Raw genomic sequence first — 27,539 nt, 5'->3', positions numbered from 1 at the left:
ACCACATCAGCCTTGGCTCTTTAAGTACCAATCATAGCTCAAGGTTGCTAGGTCAGTTTGGATGGCCCCGAGCTTAGTTGTTCAATCTGTACTCAGGGGGGGAACGATTTCATGAAGCTAGCGCTGTTGCAGTTATTGTCCTAATGTTGTCCTAAGTACTTGATTAACATTATAATACGACATAAAGCTGCATGATTTTTTTTATTTTCTTAAATCAATCACTGTTGCCTGGTGCCCAACATCAAAAGGAGTAGCAAACAACACGTTCCTCTGATGAGGCAAACAATGTAAATGTTGTTTTCTCCCCCTTACTTCGGCATATGATCATTTACACACTTACATCAAACGTTTGGTGACCATGTCCTCAGCTGCAGCTGTGACTTGGAAAAACAGAACATGATGAACAATAATGGGATTAAAGGTCAGCTTTGTTTGCCGACAGCAGTGAAGTCTGGTCAAAGTCACCACTCCCACCTGTGAAGCAGACTTATCCCTTAATAATTCCTCCCTGTCATGCGATATGAAATACTATACATTGAGTTAAGGCGGTCTAGACGGCATCACCTCATGCTTTTAGATCAATTGTGTTGTTTCTTATTTTTTGCTTTCATATTCATCCTGCAAAATTCATACAGCCACATAGAGTTGACTGAATGTGGCACACATGAGAGTCAAAGGAAACATTGTAACAGTCAGTTTCAAATAGGATGAGAATGGTGCATTCTGGGTTTTCTTTGCCTTTTCAATGTCTCCATCTGGTGGTGGAAATACAGTAGTGATTATGAAACAGAAATGCCTCAGTAGAAATCCAATAAAAGCACAAAAGTACAAATAACCCGCTACACTAAGTTTGTATGACTCATATGTTGCCAAATATCAGTGTTTTAGGTGGTCCAAACAGTCATCTTTTACTCTCAACTTTGTATTAAAAAAGATGAACAAGACACAACAAGAAATGCCAGGAACATGATTAGGTAAACATTCACTCAATCTAATTCTTAAATCTAATATTCCGAAAAACATCCAACAATCTATGTAGACAGAAACATCAGCCTGGGATTTAATCAATAACTAAATAACCCTGTAGGCTCAGAGATTCCTACACTGCTGCACGACAATCACTGAGATACACAGGCTCCTTTGAGATCGGCCAGCAAAGAAACACAAGGCATTCAAGTTCAAAATCCAATTCAAACACTCAAGGTCGCAGGTTTCTCTTGAGTTTAACATTTTCACAGAGCTTTGGTCGATGGTCCCCCGAGAAGATGAATATATTTCCAGTTTTAGCATGGTGACTGTAAATAATTTAAAGGCTCATTATTAGCCCAGGGCTTGAGGATGGTTGTTATTTTGGGGAAATCAGTGGAATGTTGAAATCTGTAGCATCAAGCCCAAAATGATGATGTCAAACAAAGTGTTTTACTGAACAAACAACTCATCGTCCTCTCAAGCATGTGTAAGGGTGCACAGCAGTGAAATAGACTTAAAAAATGACTAAAATGCCATAAAATCTGTTTCTTTTACAATCTCTCAGTTCCTATAAACTCTAGTTATTCTCTATCGGAGGGTAAATTAAAACGCACCACACCGGCAATAACACAATGGCACAAAGTGTATATAAAAACATATATTTATTGTTCTGTTACTGTTGGTTAACGTGATCAACAATAAATGGCGGCAGGCCAGGAGACACACTGTACACATATTAATAGAAAGCCTCGGAGAGCTTCTGTTTTTTTTCCGTTCAGTGGCAATTAAAAATGCAAAGAGAGAAAGTAGCAAATATTTGCTGTTGGCCGTACAGTTGATGAAAGTTGGGTTTTAATGGTGCGTGCAGAAGTCATCCTTCAGCCTCTTTTCAAAGTGGTTCATCTCCTAAGCTGATAACTTTACAAGAGGGGTAAAAATACTGTACATGTTTCTGTATATCAATGCTCCTTAACCCTTAAAGAATTAGATCTTTTTCATGTATCCTTTGTTCAGGACAGTGATAACTACTCACCCTTTTCTTCCCCCAAGACGAGCGAGGTTGAAAAACGTAAAGCTTTAAAAATGAATAAATGATATTTAGACTCTCTAAAGACAGAAATAGAGGTGCTCGGTACTTGACAAAATAATGTGTGGATTAAAATAGATAACGGTTATATATATTTATACTATATATAATATATAAAGGCTTAAATCTCTAGATACAAGGACAGCCACCAGTGCTGTCCACACACATTCCTTAGTACACAAACCGTTTAACGCAGCAACAAACTCACACCTGCTTTGTCTCATTTTTCTCTCCACCGAACATTTAGTCTCCTACTGTGCGTCTGCAGTAATCACAGAATCCTGGTTTTTCCCAGTGATGAGCTGCAGTTAACCAGAGCAAATATATCATAAACCTGTGCATGCAGAGCCTTTTTGCAGTGTCAGTTGGAAAGCGACGAGAGAACCTTCAACAGAAGTAAACCATTGCTGTTTTGTTCTGAGTAAAAGATGCTTTTCGGCGTGTTTGATCATCGCAACCACGAATAAAACCTTCTTTCTGTTTTTTCAGCGGAGGCTTGTATACATGTATCACTTCCACTGACTCCAGGCTAAAAGGTTCTGATCAATATCACAGAGCTCATTTAATTAAAGCAGAATGAATCTGTTGAGTGACAAGCAGTGAGCGTGGATGCAGGATCTGCCGTCCCATTGGCCGGATGAAAAGAAAGCGGACGGGGGGAAAAAAAGGAAGGCGGAATGGAAGCAAGTCTCAGTGGTTGAGTTCCTCCTCAAGGCCGTCGTTGATTTTCACACAAAGAGTTCATTTTGTGAAACTAAGTGGTTCAGTTGGAAGATGAGTCTCTGAAGCGCATGAGACCAGGTCCAGGTCCAAATGTCCGTTTCAGTCCAGGAAAACTTTTACATTCCACACGCTGCGAAGCAAATCAAATCCAGTTCCTCGTCTCCACGGAAACTTCTCCGTCTCTCCTGTGCCATCATGTCATCAGGCTCCATCGAGGAACAACGTTCAGACTGAATGTGCAAAATGTCATCCGTAAACGCAGAGCCGCTTCGAAAACAACTTGACAAAAACAACACAATAGACAAAGGAGAACTTTTTTTTGCAGTCCCTGAAACATCCCTGTCTCCCATCCATTGTAAGAAGTATACTGAACCGTTTCTTAATTTGCAGGATTTAACTGAAATGAATCAGTTTATGTGCCACAAAACTAATGGAAGAGAGAATAAGCAAAAGACTGCACATTTCCATACGCTATTACCTCTGAAGGAAATAACAAACAAAGATATTCATTGCACACCAAATCAAACCAACAGCCATTTGGACTTCAAAACCTCTGCGAAGCCAAAATGCGCTCAGTGTTGAAACCTACCTCATGTGCAGAAGTGTAAAATACATTTAAGGGTTTGACTCCAGACTTATGAACTTTGAACCATAACGACTGACATTGCACCCATTTATAGTTGAGTCTCAGCTGTGCAAAGTTTAGGACTAACAACAGGTGTAGTTACTGCAATAATGTCTGACTGCATTTAGTAATAAACTGAAATAAAGAATTCTGGTAAAAGAACTTCTAAAATCTTTGGCTTCATTGGTAAAATGGGTTTTTACTTTTGCATCAGTCTGGAACAACAACAAAAAAGGATCACACTGATTAGATTTGATTTTAAAGACGACAAATCTGCCAATGGTTATTTCAAATGACCTTTACAGATTTAAAGTCTGCTTCTTTTGAGGAATTCATTGTTGCTTAAAATACGACACTCCTCAGTTAAACCTCCCTTTCTGATGCTTTCCCTCCAGTACTTTGAAAGAAATGTTTCTATAGATAATTGATGTGTAACACTATAAATTCTCAAATGTATTCTATTTGACAGTGCCTTTAATAAATCTCTGAGACAGCTACCATGGAAATAATATCTGTCTGTCACAAACTGCACTCTGCAGAAATTGGTTGGAACTCAAAATCTAAAATCCCTCAGACAATCGTTAAATCCCCTCAATCTAGAACTGGTGGAGTGCTTTAACCAACATGAGCTGTGAGCTAAAGAAATAGATGAAGTGAATAATAAAGAGACGTCACTACCACGAGCCAAAAGGACTTCAACTTGCTATGTTGTTTAGAACGGATCGTCTCAGACTGGATCCGAGAACATGTCAGACAAGCCAGACTCTCAACCATCCTGCTGTTGCTTTAGGATAAGGAGATCCCTGATCATGAAGCCTAGCCAGTTTGATGGAAACACAACCTCTCACTCTACTGATTGACTAGGTCATGAAGAAAACACATTTTCACAACCAGCTGTTTAGCTTTAGGTGAGCCCTGTGGCTGCTGCGACAACAAAGCTGACTATTAGCTTACAGCACACATTAGCGTCAGCAGAGGGGACCGTACGGGGTGGGGGAGTTGGATCCATCGCCATAGTAACAGAGTAACTCAGAGGGGCTGCGACTGGTTCAGGTGGAGGTTGTGTGTTTGATGTGTTTGGGCTTGGCTCGGGGCTGCGTGTGCTGGCTGGCTCTGGTTCTGGGACGGAGGATGTGGCTGCGGCTGCTGCAGGATGTGCACCACCCGGCTCAGGGTGTCCGTGGTGGCGAACGCCAGATATTGGCAGCACAGCCAGTCCTCCAGGCTCACGCCGCAAGCCGCGTCCAGGGAGCGCTCGGCAAACTTGATCATCATCAGTGTCCGCTTCAGGTCCAGCCAGTTCTGGAGGGTGGCCTCGCGCTGGCTGCTTGTAGCCCCTGACATGGGGCCCGTGCTGCTGCAGCCCAGTGCCTGGAACAGGTCCTCCCGAGGGCCCCAGAGCAGGCACTGCAGGCAGGCCCGCGCCTCGGACATGCGGATTCTTTCAGAGGGGTTGACGGTGAGCAGCAACCTGGCCAGCTGCTGCAGACCCTGTGAGTAGAGCGACCTGACAGGCAGCGGCGGCAGGTCCGCCCACGTGTACTCGCGCTCCTTTAGCTCCGGCGTCTCCTCGAAGGGGTTGGGCCGGTGCAGCATCTCGTAGATGAGAATCCCAGTCTGAAACTCGTCGCACTTGCGGTATTGCGTCGCTGTGACAATTTCAGGCGCCAGGCGCGACTGGTCGCGCAGCGTCCCGGGGTCGGCGGCCATGAGAGTGCTCTTCTGTTTCGCCTGTGAGAAGTTACTGATGATGAGGCGGGCGGGGCATGTGGCGTTGGCGGCAGCCGTGGCAGCACCGGCAGAGGTCGCACCCGAACTGCCGCCGCCGCCGCTGCTGTTGCTGTTATTGTTGGGTTCAAGAATGTCCAGATTCCAGGGGTTGCCAGGTTGGCAGTGGACCAGCAGCAGGTTTTCCAGTCGCAGGTCACAGTGGGTCACATGATACGGTTTCATGTGCTCCAGGCCGGAGCACAGCTGCAGCAGCAGGAGGCAGACCTGACGCTCGTACAGCTCCGGGTTATGAGTGTGTCGCGCCACGCCTTCGCGGACAAAGTCGGCCACCGTCTGGAAAGGCACCTCCCGTGTGATCACCACCACTCGGCTCCTCAAGCGGCCAAGAGTGTTCATGTGACCTGCTGTCGGGGTTTCATCTAATTTACCGTTTGGCGCTTTGGAGTCCGTCACCTTGGTTTCAGTCTTAATCTCTTTCTCCTTCAGTCCATCTCCATCTTCCTCCTTTCCCTCTTCCTCCTCCTCGCCTTCTTCCTCTTCCCAGGGCAACAGGCGGGCAGGGACGTCGGCCAGGAAGTGTCCACAGTCTTGTTGAATATTGAAGTGCACGTCCAGGCTCTGTCTCACTGCAAGGCTGTGGAAGAACTGCTGCTGGGTCTCCTTTACTTTGCTCCGACAGATCTGGAGACACAAAGATAAGAAAGAGCATATTTTCATCAGTGTAAGATTTGAGCTGTAAAGCATCTCATAATGAAGCCAATTGCGAATTAATAATTTGCCAAATTGCCAATATTGTCATTAAGAGTATTCTTGTTTCATGTTTTCAACAAACCCCATAAAAAAGACAATGAATAGACCCAACTTTTAAGTATTATCTGTGTATCCAAAGCCCATTATATCGTCTTCCTCTGCATCCATATTGCCACATGATTGCACCATGTGTAATTTTCCTATATTACTATAATTTGAATTAATTTGAGTCCCATATACAAATAGACTATTTACTAATCTCTGAGTAACATTTGCTAAAAAAGTACAATGCCCAGCTTTAGGAAATGAGTAAAATTGAAAACAATGTATTTACTATATATATTACAGATGTTTAGTTTTAAAGTTTTAGAGGTCCACGGTATACTCCATCAAAGCGAGGTCGTATGACCTGTTTAAATGATCCAAGCCAACGTTTGTGCCCGTGTTCATTTACATGTTTATCAGCCTGACTTGTGATATGATATTAAGAGACTGCCATTCCTTTTGATGAATTGTCTCTCGACTGTCATGGGAGATTCTGCAACATCAGGAACAAAATACACCATTCTAATAGATAAATAACAGGAAAAAACCCAGATCAAAGGTGTTTTCTGTTTACAAAAACTCTCCGTCCCTGTTTCTCTAGAACATTTCCGTTAATGACAAATGGGAGAGAAGCAGCGAGCAGACTTCAGACTGTTTCTAACAGCAGCGAGAGCTAAACCACAATGACAGCGTCTGCAGCTCTGTGTTTCTACATTTTGAACACAGCAGAGAGAAGAGAAGCCAAATCAAGGAAAGGAGTCATGATATCTTAACGAGTTACTTTTTGTTTAACTGTTAATATTTAACACGACACAATAAAACATGATTGAAATTGGTGTTAAGATTCAGGGAAAAAAGAAGAATGTGAGAACACACAATTCATTTACACAGCCAGTTAAATATTAAGAAGTATCATTTCTGATCAGTAATTTTTAAAGGTCCACTGCATTTTTATTTGTTTGTATATCAAATTACCTGTTAGGGATATGGAATCATGCAAAAGAAAGTAATGCATTATCTAATGGCAGCACTACATTATTTTAAAAAAAAAACTCCAATTTAATTTAAAAGCTTTTGGTAAAATTAATCAACCTTTTTTCTCGTACATACTTTTATTTTCAAGTTTAAAAAACTGGCACCTAAACTATTTGACTGCAAATGCAAAAATTGACTTTGACTGGTCTCTTTGGCATGATGTACACTAGACTGTAATGTGGGATGCAGAACTCTTCCTATCAAATACGCCGTGTAACTCTTTAGGAATGTGAATGTTTCCTGGATGTTTGTTCAAACATGTCGGCTCAAACTCCCTCTGCCTCCTGGTCATTCTCTGAAGACGTATGAAGAGTTTTCGCTGTTTCGACGTCATATTTTGCCAGCCACGTATATTGTGTATTGCCACTTGTAACACCAAGCTCCAGGTTAACACGTGCACTTTCATTTATTATTCCCTCTTGTTTCCTTACTGCTGACATTTCAGAGACACTTCAAAGCACACCCGCTCCCTCGCTGAATTCCTCTGAGTCAAGAATTTGCACGGACATGCTAAAGGTGGATTATGAATAATTAACACCGCATTAAAAACATTGCAGCATGTAAGATCTAATTTGCAGGAGAATCAACTACACTTATGGGGTTAAGGAAGGCGGTAGCACAACTAGGCCATATTAAAATGGCGAATTGGGGGAATTTAATTGGGAAGCTTGAGCCTGTTTGTGTTCTGCTGCTCCTGGTTGCCTTATTTATGGATGAGCATCATAAAATAACAAGACATTCTCTTGAAAGTCGGCAGCTAATATGAGAGCATAGCTTTGAAGTGCGGTGGAGAGTTTCATATCCTGTGAATAATGCAACCTTCATCCATATCTGCTTTGTATTTAGCTTCCGTCAAGCTCAGCCCCGACTGCACCTCTCTCTCTCTCTCTCTCTCTCTCTCTCTCTATCACACACACACACACACACACACACACACACACACACACACACACACACACACACACACACACACACACACACACACACACACACACACACACACACAGTATCACAAGTAGAGAAAATACTACCATCACACAATTACACATATGAAAGGAAGAAAACAAAAAACAAAAGCATGCACACAGGTTTGACTGTACAACGTCATGCCCTAAAGGCTCAAAGTTTAAGTGCCAATATTTCAGCACACATCTTCCTTCACCTCAGCTGAGGGAGTGGGAGGAGATTACTGAAGACAAAAACAAACATTCTAAGAACCAAATAAATCTACTGCAAGGACAGCAACAACCAGACTCCAAATGTATCTTAAAAGCCATAGTGAGAAAGCAAAGTGAGGACTCGGAAAAACCCAAACTAATGAATTCAAACAAAAAAAAAAGCTGTCTGTTGCAGGATTTTGGTAAAAACACACATACAGTATAAATTACTCTGAATGTCTGTGGTTGAAATTTTAAACTAGCTTAAGTTTGTATTTTGTATGTCTCCAGATCACAGTTGATAATTTAATGTAATCCATGTAAAATAATGACATGCAAGTCGATGCAATATAGGCCATACAGTATCACTTAACATAAACTGAACTAAATTAATTATTAGAACCAAATTATGTTTTCTCTATACCAATTCAAGGAACACCTGTTGTTGTTTTTTGGTCAAATCTAATGGTTTCCCTATGGAATTAGCACTAAGGCTGTACCAAACAATTGTTTTCATTATGATCTGCAAATTATTTCTTTGATTAGATCTATAAAATGAAAAAAAAGGTGACATCTTAAAATGACTTGCTTTGTCAAACCAACATAAAGCGAGTATTCAGTTTACAAAATGATAAAACAGACAAAAACGTAAATCCTCACATTGGACAAGCTGGAGTAAGAGAATGTCTGGCATTTCTGTCTTGAAAAAACCCCCTGAAATGATTAGTTAATCAAAATAGTTCCTACATCTATTTATTAATTGTTAATTTAAAGTTATTGTTGCTGCTACAAAGCATGCCATTCATTCGGCAGAACAAACTGATCTCTAAACGGAACCAGACAACTCACCTTGATGGCGTAGTTGACCAGCGGGTCCTTGGCGTAGGAGGCAGTGTAGTATACTGCATCCCCTGCCTCGCAGCAAGGCTTCCCAGTTGTCAGCCTGAAGTGGGACCAGCTGTCTGTACCGAATCTCAAGTGATCCTTCTGACCAGCCATGAAACGGTCCTCGCACTTTGTTGCAAGTTTTCGCAGCGTGTCTGTGTGAAGCCCGCGGATCCTCCCCACCACCTCGTCCCAGCTGTCTAAGCCCCTGTAAAGAGCAGGCCTCTGGGGTTTGGAGCCTCCAGCAGCAGCAGCACTTCGACCCGTTGTCCGACCCCTTCCAGCCAGAGACTCTGTACTCTGGTAGGCCCTCCTCTCTCTGCCTGTTGTAGCACCCGGTGCAGCAAGTTGAGGAACCAGGGAGGGCACGCTGTTAGTTGGGCGGCCCTTGTTGGTAGCCATGGCGGCTGTTGGCCTCTCCAGGGAGTCAACGCTCTCCTGTTCGTGGACTCGATGAGGCTCGGAGCTGAGTGAGGAGCTCTGACTAGCTGTCTCCCAAGTGGAGTCCAAGTCGTAGATAGGGTTGGCCACGCTCAGGTTGGTGCCCCCGGGTCTCGCCTCAGCCCGAGGTCTCAGGCCTCCCTGGACCGACTCTTTGCCTCCCAGGCTGTGTTCGGTGATGGCGCGAGGTATGACTTTCTTAGGTAGTGGTGGAGGTGTGGCCTTAGGAGCAGGCTGGTCGGCAAGGCCATCCAGGTCGATGGAAGCCAAGGTATCGTTGGATGCTTTGATGTTTCGTGGCTGTTTCAGTGGGATCATGTTGGCTCTGGATTGACCTGGTGGAAAATAAAGATAACAATATGTGTACTGGAAGAATACAAATCCATGAAATTCAAACTGAATGCTTAAACCAATGACCCACAAAACCTGTGTGGAAAACAATATAATGATGTTGTTTATGAGCAGAAAGAAAGTACTAACTGGGCAGTCTTTGTTGGTGGAAAGTAATTAGTACCTTTAGTTCAACATTGTACTCAGGTACAATTTGAAGTACTTTTACTTTATTGTACTTTATAGTTCTACTCCTCAAAGTGTCAGAGGGAATATATATATATATATATATATATATATATATATATATATATATATATATATATATATATATATATATATATATATATATATATATAAAATTGAAATGGCATCAAATGTAATTCATTTAATGTGACTTTCACTTAAGTCAAATCAGAATTCCAAACAGCCGAAAAAGGATGAAAATGACACCTGAAACTAATATCATTCTTTCATTCGCCACCAGTGTTGCCCATGCTTCTGGTTCTTCCCACATGAAGACCACTCATGATGACAAGAGGCTGACACAAGGTCGTGTGCTGCGGCACGTGAGGGATCTGGTGGCCCTGAGGAATATTCAAGCCAGAGAGCAGGACAGCTTGGGTACAAGTCGTCCCTCCAACCATCCAGCTGCCCGACTCAATCTGCAGTTCTGTTCTGCAGTGGGGCTTAAGGAGGCAGCAAGGAGGGCACATTTATCACTGGCATCAAGTGACCTTATTTTTCTGGGATGGTGGTGGGAGGGAATTGGAGGGTTGAGGGGTTGATTGAACGCCCTCGTTGTTCTTTGGAGTCGAGGACCACAGATGCAGATGGGTCAGAGATAAGTGTCTGATAGGATGAAAGGAACAAGGCAGCCATGGCACTTGCATGGTAGGAGAGTGTTTCAAAGTCACATCCTTTGCCAAATGACTTTTTCCGTCCCTTTGGTGAAGGCAACTGCAAAAACAAAAGTGTTTCCCTTTGCGCAGTGCAAATGCTACTGATCACAAATTCTTGTTAAATTCTACGAGTGACTCCTCACATGCGTGTCATTCTGCCATCATCTTAAGAAAGCAAAAGACATCTTAAGAAAGAGCTGTCAGGATGAGGTAAATGAGTCTGGGTAATCCTCCCTGGAACGGGTAGGCTATATTTAATGTGTTCTTCCACCAATCTGCAGTAATCCATCCAAGAAAACAGGCGTCTCCCTCTTCCAGTCGTAGGGATCTGCTATTGCAGCATGTGGCTGTGACTTAACTAAATTACGTAAGACTCACCCAGTCTGTGCTTGTTTGCCAATTAATATTTTTATTGATCGATTAAGCATTCTGAAAGAAATCAGAATGAACTAATGGAGGATGGGAATTTAAAAGCTATGCTTCGTCTCTTTTTCAGGCCAGGTGTTGTTGTTTTTTAGCTGTGTTGTTGCTGTATTGGTATGTTGGTGTTTGTTGTGTCTGATTGCTGTGGTTTGGTGTGAAATAAACCTTAAAAAAAAAAAAAAAAAAAAAAAAAATGGCCATTACAATATTTCCTCTTTTTTTGTCTGATAAATAAAAGTTGCAGATTATTTTTATAATAACATACATTAAGAAATGAACACGTGTACCATTATTTACATTTTAAGAAATGCACAATGTCATTTTTATTACTTAAACTGTACAAGAAGTAAGCACAATTCTAGTTGAATTAAATGGCCTTTTAACCCAACTACACAGAATGCTGTAACATTTTTGTGAAGGATTGGATCACATTTTAAAATGTAACCTGCTATACTATCAGTGCCAAACAACACTGTATTGACAATTCAATGTAATAGATGACAGTGTGGAAGATGGTGGTAAAAGTAACACCAAAATAAAGTAAAGTGTAAATAAGTGGTGCACAGTAATTGAAACTGATTTCAACTTATTTTTTTTTATCATTTAAAAACACTGTTATTCAACTAAAAGTCTTTTGCCCTTTTGACCCTTCATCTCCAGCAGATAAAACAGTGGAGAGTCCCAATCCTCCAAAATCTGTTCCAGATTAAAAACAGAGAGTCTCATGTGACTAAAACAACTATTTTTCTACTGCTTTCTATTTCCTCCATACACATATGGATGCCAACACATGCAGATTCAGAGGCATCACACATCATCCAACAGGATAGGATTCAAGATTTTCTTCCTCTTTATGTATATTTAAAATATAAATTTAAACTGCAACTCAGAACTGGTGAAGAATAATTTATAATTCAGTAGTCTCGTCAGAGAATGAAATAAAAATGTATTGTTTTTAATATTGATATACATAAAATATATAAAATGGTATATAAAATGCCCCATTAAGGAATCTATTCACAATTCTACAGAACAGGATTCACCAATATCTATTTGTAAGGAGATGAAGAAACTTGTTGCCATAGCAGAGTGATTACTGTTCAGCCATCGTGCTCCAATGAAACCATGGAGGAGGTAGGTAGAATAAAGAGGGGAGGAATGAAGCGAAAGCAGAGGAGTGGGTGGTTAAACTGAGGGAAGCGAAATACAAAGAGGCAACGGGTTGAGGCACATGCTAAACGAGGGACAGCGGGAGAAAATCAAGAAAAACAAGCCTACCTCAGTTCCAATAATGGCTCAAAGTTTTTAGGTAAAAGCGGTGCAGCAGCTGCGCACGGAGGCAGAGTGAGGCGGTTTTCTCTGCTTCCATCCCTGAGAGTCTGTACGGAGCCGCCGGTGCCAACAGGCAGACTCAGCGCTCCCACCAGTACTTCAGATTTCTCACTGAGTGAGGCACTGAGTGCTCTGCCTCCTACTGATGCTCTGCTAAAAACACAAGTGTGTGTATACTGTACTGTATATAGCCGGAGAGAGAGAGAGAGAGAGAGAGAGAGAGAGAGAGAGAGAGAGAGAGAGGCTAAGTGAATGTGGTTCTCTACTACGTGTGCAGATAACCGGAGCTGTGGACAGCAGAGAGCGGAGGCAAATCAGTTCTATTTCTGGGAAGTAAACAGGCAGGATAGAAGTGGAAACTCAGCGGCTATGGTGTTAATCTTGACGACTAAACACACTCAAAATGATGCATCGTTACTCTACACCGCTAAAGGCAAACAAACGCACAAATGCGCACTCCTGCCTTCGTTCCTCATTTGTAGAATTAGGCTGCGAGCAGCTCATCATGTGACGTCCAGGGAGCTTTTAACACATCCACAAGAGCCAGTGTGCAGTCTGAGCCCCACAAATACACACACAGGGTACACGGTGTGACACATAAACACCAACACGTGGACACAGTGAAGGACCTCTGTAATGCATCTACTCCGAAACCTCACACTATCCACTCTACCATTTGTGTTTGTGTTCTCTCTCTCTCTCTCTGTCACACACACACACACACACACACACACACACACACACACACACACACACACACACACACACACACACACACACACACACACACACACACACACACACGCACACACACCACTTGATCATAGGAGATTGTTTCCCACACACAGAGCTTTATGTTTTAAGTGCCCAGCTATGTTTAACTCTCTCTCCCTCTAGAAGCCTGGAGTTAATGTGCTCATTACAAGACAACCACCACCACCACCGAATCTGAAATACTGATCTCCTGACAAAATCTAATTGAAATGTAAACTGTCAACAACAACCAGGCTCCAAAACGACTGCGACAGAGGAACTATGTCATCATGGTATCAGAGGAATGTCAAATCGAAGACTGCAGTAGTATTATAAAGCAGAGAGGGCATTTGCGCCTCATTTTCTGTTTTTTTGTTTTCTGTGACTGTTTGAAATTGTTATGAGCTGCTGTGAAAAATCTTAATCTGTTTTTAGTAAAAAAAAAGAAAAGAAAAAAAGGTCTCTCTTGTGATTTGGATTTCTTACTTTCAAAAGGAAATTAAAACGCTCTGCGCACTAATATCTCACAGTTAAATCTTCATTTTGAACCAAGAACCCAGAAGGCTGCTTGGTTGCATGTAGAATAACAGAACAATTGCAGTATGCTGGGTGAATTCCTGTATGTTTAGGACAGTAGCTGCAACTCCAAAAGGACATATAAATGTGTCCTGATGATTGTGTCAGATCTTGCTTCTAACTTACAGCAGATATAGCAATATTTAGCTTCAAATTATGTCACAGGTAAGAAAACATAATCTTCTTTCATACACTGGTCAATTTTGAGAGTCTGGGCTATTTTGCATCCATCAGATGGCTTTTTTTAGATGTGTGGAAAGGAAATACACAAATTACACATTTCTTTGTTTCTTCACTTTGTCTATTTGTGTCTATAACCTCCTTAATTAACCAAAAGTTGCCATTAGATAAAGTCTCATTACAGACAACTTGTTATAAGAAAAACAATTCTTAATGTGATCATCTAGGGAAGATTCATGATGATATCTATGTTTATTAATCACCTGCAGTGTCTCCTCTGCTCCGTTCCCTATTCCCACTCTTTTAATTTAATCAGATTGTGTACTATCGTACAAGCAGATGAGTCATGTAAAAATTGATGAAAAGATTCAGGCTGTGAAGGAGACTTTCATGCCTTTTTCAAAGTCAACTTGAACATTGATGTTTCAGACCAGACAATTAGGAATACTTTGAGAACAAAGACAATGTAATAATTAGTCTCTGATACAATATGAGGATACAATCTTTCATGACACTGATAGCAGTACTGTGGTCAGTCGTGCAATACCTACTCTTTTAATGTGCTTATTAGTGCAGGCCTCCTTCAAACCCATCAATCGTATCAAATATCGTTCAGAAACACAACAAAGAGAAAGAGACAAAGGCAATGAGACAGAGAAGATTACAGAGAATAGGATATTGATGGAGACAGGAGGCTAATCTGTTGAATCATGTGAGGGAGCGATGAGAATTGGTCCAGGCTCAACAGGGACGCAGGCAGCCCCACAAAAAGGCACACCAAACTGAAATAACACATTCAGAGATATTCTAGATTTCAAGTGAGATGAAGGTGTGTGACAAGATGTGTTGGGATTTAGATCTCCAGCTGTTTTAGCAGGGAATAAATTGTGGCTTGTCACATGTGAAGATATGTTGATGCTGAAAAAAAGTAAAACCTTGTGACCTGCAGATACTGACAATGTGGGCAATATTCATCCATCCAGTTAGTTAGTACTATTTTGTTCAAAAAGCAAAATTTGAGTTTAAAAAATAAATAAATCCATGTTATTGCTCTGAGGGACTGTGGAGCACAATCAGCAGCTTATTTGCATTTTATCCCCATGTTTCTCTTCAGCTTTTTTTTTTAACGGGGAGTATATTCTGAGCTACAGGAGAAACTTACAGCAAACAGTGATTTCTGCAAAGGAAACAAGCACATTTTTGAAGCACTGAAACATTAAACCCAGGTGAAAGTCAGTTAATACATAACATAGTGGCAGTTATAGTGTTGTCATGTATAGTGGATTAGCAGAAAATCAGCCCCACACAGAAGAAATATGCTCATTTGTACAATAGCTTTATGATACACAAGCTTAAGACCAACAAATCATCTTGCATGCATCGTTCTTACCCAGGTTGCTGTATGTGGCGCTGCATTGGCTGGAGGCGGGGGAGTGGGAGTGATTCCCTTCCTCTTCTGGCTCCCCGAGGCTGGCGGTGCCCTCGCTGGCTGAGGCCGGTGTGTTAACCTCATTGGCGCGGCCCTCCTCCCCCTCCCCAAACACCAGTCCCAGATTCACTCTGGCAGGCAGGGAGGCAGCGCCGGGCGGCTCCCGATCCCTAGCATTGCTGGCACTGACTGGTACCTGGCTGCAGATGACAGAGAGGGGCATGGCACATTTAGATATAAAAATGTGGAATACTTGCTCCATTAACATTCTGATTAAATTAGTCTTCTTTCCTTTCTCCCTTTGTTTGCATCTATGATACCATTTTCTCTACTGCTTTGAGTTTGTTCATTATTCTCTGTTGGTGATGAGGTTTAATTCTGCGTGAAAATATCTGTGACAAAAAGTACGGGATGATAATAGTGAGCTCTATTGCTCAGACAGTGTTTATAGATGATAAACGAGCTGTTATTTCGGTCTGTCATTGTTAATTTCGTCAGTGACAGATAACTGAATCTAAGATCACAGGGTATGAAGAAATCACAAACAAAATGCATTTGTTCTTTTTTTGTTATTATTATGGCAGGTTTTCCACCAAAGCTTTCAGATTGCTGTCTGCATCACTTAATCAGCTCATTCTTTCATCTGAGCAAGTGATGAATTAGAGGTGGCATAGCTGTAATTATGTGTGTGTGTGTGTGTGTGGTTATATACCACTACACGTACGTTGCCCTGAGCGAAGGTGTAAGCAAAAGGTAAAGCAGGTCACAATTCCATGTGATGAGGCAGGTCTATATCTAGTGTATGATTTGAAGTGTTTAACAAGGTGAGATGGATTTCATGTACCACAGCAGATTGATCAGAAGGTGTGATGATATGGTGGCAGACTTGTGATTAAAAGCTCTCTTTAATGAAAGAAAGCACATACTTAAAGCGGTGGGAGTACATGCAGGCTTTCTGAAGCTTGATAGATAGACTAAAAAAAGAAACTACTGAAAAAATAAAACATGATCTGACATTGATGTAAACTGTCACCTCAAGAAATCGTTATGGAGTGTGGCGTTATGAAACGCGACGCCTGACGTCTTCATGATTGGCTGTGTTTTATGTCTCGGTTGTAACACGGCTCTTACGGCAGAGATGAATATGATAATGTTCCCTTTCATGGTTGCCATATACTTCATAATGTACTGACACTGGTCTAGCTGAGTTATGGCCACTAGAAATGTAGGTCATATCTTACAGTTACTCAACTGTGTTGTCACTGTGAGTGTTGAGATGGCACAGTGGCTTCAATCCCAGTGTGAAAGTCCTGGAGATGCTATGATGAGCCGTGTCGTAACTGTAGCTTGTTGCTGCTAGCGACACAAGTTGCACAGGCAATCTGCCACATACAGGATGTGTCTTTGTAAGGAAGTGACAGGACCACAATTGCCCGTGGGGCCCTGTGAGCATCACCTCGTTATTGCGCTGCAAATACAATGTTTCTGACATGTCATGGTTGGAAGCCAGTTTGAATTTTAAAGGTACCATGGGAAGTGTTTAACCCCTAGTATTTGAGTGCTTCCCCATTTTGATCATCTCGTGCATGCACACTAAAATACCTGCATGTGCACACAGGTGAGACGCTATATAACCCTGCCAATGGTTTTACACTCTTTCAGAGATGAAGAGGTGTCAATAACGTGACAATATATTCATTAATGTGCCAGCAGAAGACTGCTCGCAAGGAAACATGGATCTAAACAACGCGGTCAAAGATGTTCCGGAACAAAACATGATGCTTTACAAGCCGTGCTAATGGTATGAAATGGTATGCACTTCATCTCTCAGGGTCCGTCCTCATTGTGTTGCTAATTTTGCTAATATTAGATATTTAAACGGCTACTACAACATAAAATCACAGGATTTTTGTCACAGTCACCTGGGTATCTGTGTTTCGCTGAATAAATACATAAATGAATACACCTCAGCAGCTGGTGTTTCAGCAAAAGCCATCTGGGATCAGTCTGCCCATCTGATCACTGTAAATAAGATACTCAAAGCAACCTGGTTACTGCCCTCTGATCTAAAAACAGTTCAGCCGGGGGCCTGTCAATGTGACCTGAATGAGCCATTACAGCCTCAGGCCACCTGGGTTGTGGCCACCCAGGTTGGGTGACATTCTAAACTACTGTATTGTAATACACAAAAAAGCTGCTACCTAGCTCTTCAGCAGGTGGCTGGGCCTGCCATCTGTTCCAAATTCCAGATGCTATTGTGGTGGCATATTGTTTAATCTGTTAGAATAATAATGATAATAATTTTAACATGAAGAAGAAGAAATAAAGTAGCTCAAACAATAATGGCAAAAGATCATACAAAGTTCACCGAGGTGTTTTCACAGCCGGGGTCGCTGTCATGGGTGGGGCAAGTTAGGAGTAATGTTTGTATTCACCTGAATCAAGTGTGTCATTTCCTTTGACTGGAACTATGATTACACATATAATGACTAATGATTGAGTTGATCTGAGGCAAAAGTCTTTGTTAAGAAGAAGTATAGCTCAAGAGATGACAGAGTTCCCACTGTAGAGGATTTGTCCAGCTGAGTGTTTGAATCTATACACAAGTCAAAACTAAAGAAGAGTCAGAAGAGAGTGCCTTGATTATAGTCTATACATATATACTAAAATATTAAAGAGACATTTGTATGGATCATCATTCATGCACTTGTGTACGGTGTTGTGACGAGATGTGTGAAGCAGAAAGAACAGAAAATAACATTGAATTAAGTTTAGAATTCACAGTAATTTGCATCTAAAATAATTATTAACAGCAAAATCAATACCAACAGACATTTATCATAAACAAAACAAAGCGGTTAATGACTATAAAGATACATTCGGGCCACGCTTCTTTTGTTTTCATTTTTCAGTTGAGGGATGACTACATTATTTTCCAAGTAAATATTTCTCAAACTAAAACTGACACTGACATATTTGGAAATTTCATAACGGTGTAGCCCTCCAAATACATTAGAATCTAATCTGAAAAGTCATTTGTCTGCTACTACACTGGCATTTTGGAGACAACACCGAGTCCTTGATAAGAAACACCAGTGTTATTGCAATATTTTCACTATGACGTGATAGAAAAGTGAACACTCAAAGAAAACACTCAGCTGCTCGTGTGTCTGTCTCTACCCTGGGGCTCTGCGTCTAAGGAAAACACCAGATCTGACATGTTTATGATCTGTCTTTGTAGACCAAAAGCACTCTGTATGTCTTTTAAAAAGGGTCGATCAATAGCCTCTGAGTTGCCAGAGCGTTCCTTTAGTGCTCGCCAGCAGTAGACAACTGATATAAAAGGCCCATTGTTGTGATCCAACTAGAAAACAAAGAGTAAGTAAACTGTGAAGAATGAGTACCATTCCAAAAATAAACTGTTTACTGTAGTACCGGTGTTAGGATAAGTGCAGAAAAATGGCATTATAAAAATCTGCTTCCTCTTTTATTCTTCCCTAATTGTCTTCATGCACAGACGTCATTACATGGTTCTGGTTTTAACTAACCACGCAAACTCTAATGTATCATACACAAGGGTACAACTAATATTAAGCCACTGAAAACCAGACTATTTATAGGTTACACTCTGCTGAAAAATGACCCAAAAGAGTATTAAATCACAAGGAAGACAATCTCCAGCACACAATCCTGGATAAGCAATACACCCAGAGTGGAAAGACATCTCGAGAGGCCCTTGACACAATAAATACCTTTATGGCTGCTACACGTTTCAATGTCAGGACCTGACTTGTTCAGACAGCATGAAGCTGCCCCAGTGCATTCACTGTTTAATGAACAATCTCTGATCCAAAAAGAAAAAAAATCACATAATCTCAAAAACCCTCTCCTCCCTACTAAGTCAATAGAGCTTCGAATGACCTGGATGGTCACAGGCATTAACAGAAGTGAATGAAAGAAAATGGTTTCAGCTCTTACCCACTGTACTGGCTTACACAGCTTCCCATCTGGAAACCTTGACGACAAGGCAAAGGTGAGTTCACATTCTAGGAAAGAGCAGTAATAAGCCGGGCTAGTTGCAAAGAATCCAAAAGTATTTCCCTACATGTGTTATTTCCTCCTCTTCCTCTGTTTCTCTCTCTTTGAATGTTCTTACCTGCCTAAGGTAATGTGTTTTTGCCAGCGCTGTAGAGCACACGCCCACTGGAAGCCAATAAAACAACTTGCAGTAAAAAAAAAAAAGAAAAAAAAGAGAGCATTGTTAACTCTTCATTTGCCAATAAAGAAAAAGGTCTGTTAAGTGACCCATGTGAGCCATTCATGACATCCAATCGCTGACCTGCTGGTCTGTTCTGAAGCCTAAAACCTTTCACTTAGGTATTTTCTTTCATATGAAGACATCCACGATTACAGTCAACAGTGGAGGTTAGTGCAACTACCGGTAAGTAAAAATATGTTATTTCGACATGTTCTAAAAAGCAAGGATTAACAAATAAATATAACATTTCAGAAATATTTTAAAGCTCCAGTACTTTGCAGAAGCACTGATTTAAAAAAACAACAACAACAAATCCTTACAACCTTCTTTAAGACTGGAGGGACCTTGCAGTAAATAACAATCAGACCAGCTGTTAAAGAACGCTTCCCTCTGAGACATTTTTATTCACGTTTCACAAATACATCCTGACTGCAGACTTTGTCACATCTTACTTTTGCACCACCACCGGAAACTTGGGCACCAAAGGAGAAGTTTTGAGTTACTGATTAACAAGTTCACAGTGAAGGCTGTTAACAGCAGGGTCACAAACCAATACTTGACAGAGACAGGGGTAAAGAAAATATGGCACACTAGGCCAAAGGTGAGCTGGTTTAACAGTTTGATGTATTAAATCTGGTCTGCTTTACATATGATCCCACACTGACTTTATTAATTAGTGTGAATGTGTCTCATACAATACTGCAAATAGTTGTAATAAATGCTTAATTAATGATTCAAGAAATGTTGTTGGTAGACTCAAATATAATTGCTTGAATGCTTTTATTGCAAACAGCCGGTCAGTACTTCAATGTTGCGGCAGATGTTCCTTGCTTCATATAAACTGGAGAAATATTTAGAATGAGGGATCCTGCATCAGTTCATCTCGACTGCTGACATCAGTTCTGGGGATGAAACTCAATATTGGCCACTATTGACAAACCAGCTTTGTACTGAGGAGGCTGAAAATAAAAACTAATTTTATTTCTCTTCATTTGAGCCTCTGACTGACATGAGTGAGAACTCCAACTTTGCCTGGCTACTCTCCAATACATTCAGGTCACCATCATATACCCAGTTTTAGCATGGTATTACCAAGACATCCCATATTAATAGCAAAGCTAGCGTATACTTGATTCCTCTACCGCTCGTTATAAAGTGAGAGGAGAGACAGGAACTAGATGACTATAGAGCTGAAACTTCAGGATGAGAGAAAAAGCAAGGACGCTATAAAGGAGACAGAATGGGGACAAGCTCTTGACAGGATAAAGGAGAGAAATATTCAAGAGTTCACAGTGCTCCGGGCTCAAAGAAGGAAAATGTGGCGTGGAAGAGGAGCAAAAAAAAAAAAATGTACACGAAAACAGAGACAGTGATGGTGGAAATCCAAGCACCTTGATCACAAACTCAGAAGAAATGGAAAGTATGAGAGTGGCTGAAATACAAAGAGGAGAAGAAACAGATAAAAGAAGGTGGAAGTCAAAATCTGATGGATCACGTGAGAAGATAAACAAGAACATCTGAACAAGCTAAACTGTATGTGGGTGTGACAAATGCTAAGAACACAATTCCACAGTGCTATTCCTACTAATCATGTGGGTGGCTGTGGGATGCATTTCGTGGAAAAACCACTGACACAAAATGCCACTCTTCCATGACAACAACAATCAAAGATGGTGCACAGTGGCTGGCTTCAGTTAGTCTTCTGTGGTGATTACAAAATGAATGGGAACATGCCTTTTCCACTCACAAAGCAACATGACACCCAAGAAAGAAGTGGAGAGGAAACTGTAGAGCTTCAGCTTATGTAAGGAATACTTTCTAAATGTAAAAGTTTTCATACAACAAAAGAACCTTTTCTTTTGCTAGCTGCTCAGTCACCACTCCTCACAAAACATGTACTAATTAGTCAGTTTGCATCATTTATTTTCATTTCAATGGGTGGGAACGTGCATTCGTAGGGAATTACTTTTTCTAACCAACTGATTTTGATGAGTTCACAATTCATACTTACTGTAGGGTTTGGGGTGAATGGATTTACATTAAAAAGGAAGATATGTATTTTTTTTTTACTGTAGTAGACTTAATTCATCATTAAAATTGTGACAAAAATTGTCACAAATTAAAAGATTAACAATAAAAAAAAGTGCATTATTCAACTTGCTGTCTGTGTGTGTGCTTTTTTTTTTTTTTTGCCACTGCAGCATCTATTTGACAGATTACCATCTTTCTGGGCACTTAGCTTAATTTCTTAGGTGAAAACAAGCTATGTTCAGCGAGACAAGCTCATAATTTAAGTCAGAAAATATATTGTATTGCACATCTGGGTTATCTTTATCTGGCATCATAAGTCAGACTAATGGAAAAGTAGACCAAGAAATTAAACACAGAGGACAGGTCAAAGACAAATAATGAACTTATAATGCAAGAGGTAGACTGATGACTGTGAATGACTGTGTGTGTGTGTGTGTGTGTGTGTAAGTGAGGCTCTGGTGTAATTTGAGGAGCTTAAGGGAATATTGCATCAGTGATAAATTGACTAAAGGTTGATCCGTCTGCTATGAATTGCAACACGCTGTGAGGTCCCAAATGAAGGGAGAACTGCTGAGCACAGAGCCTGCTGTTCAGGTAATAGACGGCATTAATGGAGAGACCACGGCTGTACAACCCACGCATTTGACTTGGAAAGTGGGCGAGCAGACATGACAAATGAATATTAAAAACCTCTGTATTATAGTGGAAGAAGCATCCATGACAGATTGGAGGAGCAGCTGGCAAAGGTTCAGCATCTTCATTTTAAGCTAGGTGTCATGAATGCTCTGATGGAAATGCATGTGGATAACGGCAAACATGTATTACTGCAATAAAAATGTATTGTTGCATGGAAAGTAATTGATAACATGGTACATGTTGGTACCATCCTGTCTAGTGGCTTAGGCCAGACCTCTTATTTACATTCAACGTTCGTTAATTACTGAAAATATGAACTGTATTCGGGAAAACATAGTTGTTTACTTTACAGATCAATTATGAATTGCGATGTTAAAAACATTAGCAGCTGTCGGTAATTATTGTTACATTGAGTAGAAACGTAATATTTCACAACTGTTGTCACATTTATTGACTAGAGTAGGAAAAACAATTAGATGTATTTATGTTAACAGTGGTGGAATGTAGTAGTAAATTACCCTACGTAAGTACCATGTTGAAGTACTTCTATTGTATTGTACTTCTTACTGCACTAAATTTTTCTGACAAATTTACGTTGCAGATCCAGATTATTAAAAATAATATATAATCAACTAATACATGATGATGTATTATTGGAGATAAAACTACCCAGCAATATATAAAGTTGTTAAAATCAGCCTTTACCAGCAGCAAATTTAATGTGATGAACTTTTAGCTTTTGTACTTTTACTTGAGTAATATTTTGGATGCAAGAGTTTTAACAGAGTATTTTCACTGTAGTATTATGTTCCTAGCAGAGATCTGAGTACTGCTTCCGCCACTGTATGTTAAGATTAGTTTGTTGAAATATTAAAAAGGTTTTGTGATTTTAATAAAACTCGTTCAGACTCAGAGTTTTCACTGATAGTAAAATATGTTCTTTACTGTGATAGCTTGTTTTTGACCAACACCATAGTGCAACGTTATCAGGTTGGTAAGATAATATTCAATGGCACCAATGATTATGATGAAAAGTGATGTAGCCTACTTAACTGTGTTAATTCTTGTTTAATATTACCTGGCAGTCCTTTGCAATAGATGTTTAGTTTACCAGCTTTAAGTTTTTTTTTTCTTTCTGAAACCATATTTATGTTTAGCATACCAACTGGATAATCCCCAGTTTTAAGCAGAATCTTTACTATGAATTGCTATTGTTAGAGGCTTTGCTCTGGTCATGTGAGTGATTAAAACCTTGGAAAATCTTGGACAAATACCTGATATCCTTGCTGATGGGATCACAGTCAGTGGAGTGTGAGGGTGATGTTCGCCCTGGGCTCAGAGGTCTGGATTCCTTGCTATCATCAGGTGTCAGTGGTGCATTTTTTCTCCACTCCTCTACTCGTAGCTCTCCCTCTCCATCACCAGGGGTGCTGCCACTTTCTGGTTTGTAGGTGAAGATGATTGTTGGTTTCTGGGTGGGGTCCTCTGGCTTGGCCTCTGTGAACCAGTGGTGCTTTTGGATTGGCGGTGGTGGAAGCATGTGGATGACTGTTCCATCAAGCCCAACCAACTTGCCTTTGTCCTTCTCCCTCTCCACCCTCTCTCTCTGCTCATCCTCATCTTTCCGCCGACGAAAAAAGCTCTTAAATGAGATCCAGCGCTTGGGTTTGGAGCTTTCTGTTGAAATGCGTCTCGCCTCTCCACCTGGGCTGGCTTCACCTTCACTGGGCCGTACAGGCGAACTGGAGGCAGAGCTCTTGCTCCAGTTGCCAAAACGTCTCTGAAGGATGTTTGAAGCATGGTAAGGGGAAGATGTAGATCTAGGAGGGGGGAAAGGGGCATTGGGCTCTGACTGGGGGCTGGAGAGTGGTACAGCAGCAGAGGCACTCTGGGATTTAGACAAAACTTTGGAGGGTGTTTCCTTCTTGGGTTTGGAAAGACAGCCATCAGTTGTAGAAAAGAGAGACTTGGGTCGGGTGAGAGTCTCTTGCATGGCATCAGGGGGGAGGGCATACAGCTCCTCAGAACTCACGGTATTGGTTTGTGTTGAGGGTGACTCTGGAGGAGACTGGGGAGGCTGAATGGAGGCCACAATTTGTAAAAGCACAGCACTGGCCTCCTCCCTATGGCTTGCCACTGTCCCAGAGCACAACGCTAAGTCTTTATTATCATCTTTACTGCATTTAGCATCTCCACTTGTCTTGCAAGTGTGTGTACCAGCATTGGCAGTAGAGCTGTTTTTTGGTAGGTTTGCAGTAATGGCAAAAATGGCAGGGGAATATGTTGATGTTGCGGGGGAAAGGGCTCCTGTGGAGCTGACCACAGTGCTTGTCACAGTGCTAGAGTCTGTAGTGGTTCTAGATTGTAAATTTGGGGATTTTGACACTGTCTCAGGTGGAGCCTTTGTCTCTTCAGATGAGGCTCTCTCTGATGTGCCTCTACCAGAGATGGTTTTCTCGGTTGATGAGGACTGGACACTCTCAGAGGATCCAATCTCTTCATAAGTATGACTGGCAACCCTATTACCTACCCCCTTTGGCTGTGGCAGTTCCCCACTAAGTCCCAAGAAGCTTGTGTACACAGTCAGGTTGTCATATGCACTTGGATTGATGACAATAGGTACCTTAACAGCATTCTTGGAGCTGCGGGCATATGCTGGCTCATCCCGAATAATAATTGGAAAAGGAGGCATGCCTGCATTATTGAAACTGTTAAACTTTATTTCTGATAAGTTGGAGGATTTCACAGGAACATTTCGGGATGAAGACAGCCCAGCAATAGGAGAAGTGGGAGCTGACTTGTGGTTGCAGTGTTGAGCAGGAATGGAGGGGCCAGGATGACCCGCAACGCCTAGATCCACTTTAGGTATCTTTTGGCGAGGACTTGTGCTTGATGTCCACACTTCTTGGTATCGTATGTTCCCTGATTTCTTTCGAGAGGAACCTGACAAAACTACAGATGTGGGTGATGTTGGCATTGCAGGAGAAGAAGGAGAAAGAAGGGATGTTGGAGACAGGGGATGACCTAAAGGAGTGCTACAGTATGCTGTAGGACTCGAAGGCATTGACAAGTTTTTGGGTTTTGGAGTAGAGTCTAGAGACTGTTCATCTTTGTTGGTCATGGATGCTGACACATCCACTACAGTGTAAGGCTTACAGATCAGAGATTTTTCCAAATTCACTATACGGTATGGTTTAGCCTGCTCCTCAGTGGGACTGAAGCTAATAGTGACTGGTTGACCTGGAAGGGCCTGGGGCATTGGTGTGCCTTCTCTGCCATCCTGATCTTCTAATCTAATGGCCAGGACAGCCTTGTGTGTTTCAGTCACCTTGAGTGGACTCAGTGCTCTGTGGACCGGCTCCTTTTTGGGGAGAGAAGTGCAGGGTACAGGTGCCTTAGACGATGTGTGAGCAGTCAAGCCATTTCGTAGAGCACATGGGGCACTGCTCCCACTGCTCGAAGTCGTATGAGAATCTTCTGGTAGTGATGACGATGATTCCGGAGAAGTGGTACACTCTGAATTTGATAAGAAACCACTAACTTGCATGTCATGGGGCCCATAGGGAAGAAGTGCTCCATTGGAGTCCATGGAGGGGTATCCATTCAAGATCTCATCATAGCTATCATCATAGTCCACTGCACAAATCCGCATTAGTGAGCGGTTGCGAAGTGGCACAGTATTCCACTTTTTCCCTGCCGCAAAGGGCACTGGAGACATTGTAGCAGCGCGGAAATTTGAGAATCGGGGTTGTCCTCGCATACGGATCTCCATGGCAAGTAACTCTTCATCACTTTCATCCCAGCTTTCATGTTCATCATCCCTTTCAGTGTCTTCGTCCTCATCCTCCTCTTCATCATCATCATCTTCACCTTCACTGGAAAACTCAGGGTAGCAAAAGCGACCACCCTCTGTGCTGATGACCTCAGAGCTATTGCTAAGGGATACCCGTTTTTGAACAGTGCCACCACCACCACAACTGCTGCTCCCCATGGCAAGACAGCTTGAGGCTGGAAGGCCTCTTTCCAAGGACTGTCGGTACGAACTACTGATTCGCCCCCAAAACAAGTCCTTAGAACCAAAAAGGGGTGTGGGGCTAGGGCCAGGGCCTAACCCAGCAATTTCCTTTAGGACATCTGTCAGACCACTGTTGTTGTTATTTCCACTTGGGGTCCTTGGGCTTAGTTGTCCATAACCTTCAATCTCCTCATTGCCATCCTCTCCTTCGTTGTTGTTACTGGGCCCACCAGGCCTCTTACGGTTCAGTCCATTGCGATTCCAGACCGTGAAGGCTGATGGTTTTCCTTGTTCTATCACATTTGGCGGTCGTTGCAGGTTGCCATCTGAATCCAGTCCTGCAGAAGAACAGGGCAGCATCATCGTGGGTTTAACGGCAATGGTTGGCTTTTTAGCCACCGGTGGACGGAAGTGTCCTGAACGGGCAGACCCACTGCCAGCCCTCTGGGAGTTGATGGTAAGATTTGTGTTTCCTCTGGCCCCAGCAGGAGGTTGATGCTGTTGCTGAATTATTGGAGGCCTCTGCTCAGAAGGAGGTTTCCCTCCACTACTCTGAGCCAGACAATGCAGACTCTTAGGTTTAAAGCAGTTCTTGCACTCGCCTGGTTTCCACACGTGCTCGGTGAAGGTACTGCAGGCGGACATGGCTGCTGGTCCAGTGAGGCAGCCGCTTGGGTCAGTGGACAGGAAACCCCTCCATGGAGCTATGGACTACAGGAACTAACTGTAGTATAACAATGGTAAACACTATTTAAGTCTCAAATGTGGAGGACACTGGACCTGAGAAAGAGAACAGGAGAGAAAGGTATAAATTAATCAAATGTTTCAAAATTTGAATTAATTGTTATTCTAATACAAAACATTGATATGCTTAATTTGCCACAAATATATCACTTATATCACAGAGACAGAGAGAAAGAGAGTGAGACTATATAAGGAAGGTAATGCCACATTGTCTCCATTAGGTGGCAAACTTTCTTTACTTAGCAGCCAATCTATCCTATGAGGTAGTCTGTCTCTTCCTAACCCTCATCTGGACCGGTAAGGTTTAAAAAGTAGTGAGAGCTTATTTCTGAATTGCTGCCCTGTGTTGTTGTTGGCTGTATCAGTCAGCCTAAAAGGTAAAGGTAACTAATACTACTCACAGAATCAAAACCTCAATGTTAAAATAAATCAGTTACATGAAAAAGGGAATTCAAAAGTGCTTTAACTGAGTTCACATGCAT

At 41.8% G+C, this 27,539-nt stretch overlaps 1 protein-coding gene across 1 annotated transcript; it reads right to left on the bottom strand.

Moving 5' to 3' along the window:
* Positions 1–1,614: 1,614 nt before the first annotated feature.
* peak1 (pseudopodium-enriched atypical kinase 1) lies at positions 1,615–27,093 on the bottom strand. Its single transcript, XM_084017814.1, has 4 exons — positions 23,573–27,093; positions 15,335–15,573; positions 8,972–9,783; positions 1,615–5,816 (listed from the first exon to the last, which is right to left on the bottom strand). Exons 1-4 carry the CDS (start codon positions 26,956–26,958, stop codon positions 4,434–4,436), a joined length of 5,820 nt encoding a protein of 1,939 aa, XP_083873940.1. The 5' UTR covers positions 26,959–27,093; the 3' UTR covers positions 1,615–4,433.
* Positions 27,094–27,539: the final 446 nt, after the last annotated feature.

This window comes from Eutrigla gurnardus (assembly GCF_963514095.1).
Source record: "Eutrigla gurnardus genome assembly, chromosome: 9".
Lineage (NCBI taxonomy): Eukaryota > Metazoa > Chordata > Actinopteri > Perciformes > Triglidae > Eutrigla > Eutrigla gurnardus.
The sequence above is the reverse complement of the archived record's forward strand: the minus strand, read 5'-3'. Positions and strand labels throughout refer to the sequence as shown.

Coding starts and splice junctions, on each gene's coding strand:
- peak1 (XM_084017814.1), bottom strand. CDS start 26,958: ATGTCCGCCTGCAGTACCTTCACCGAGCACGTGTGGAAACCAGGCGAG. Junction 9,784..15,334: donor CGCCACATACAGCAACCTGG/GTAAGAACGATG, acceptor ATTTTCCACCAG/GTCAATCCAGAGCCAACATG. Junction 5,817..8,971: donor TGGTCAACTACGCCATCAAG/GTGAGTTGTCTG, acceptor TTGTGTCTCCAG/ATCTGTCGGAGCAAAGTAAA.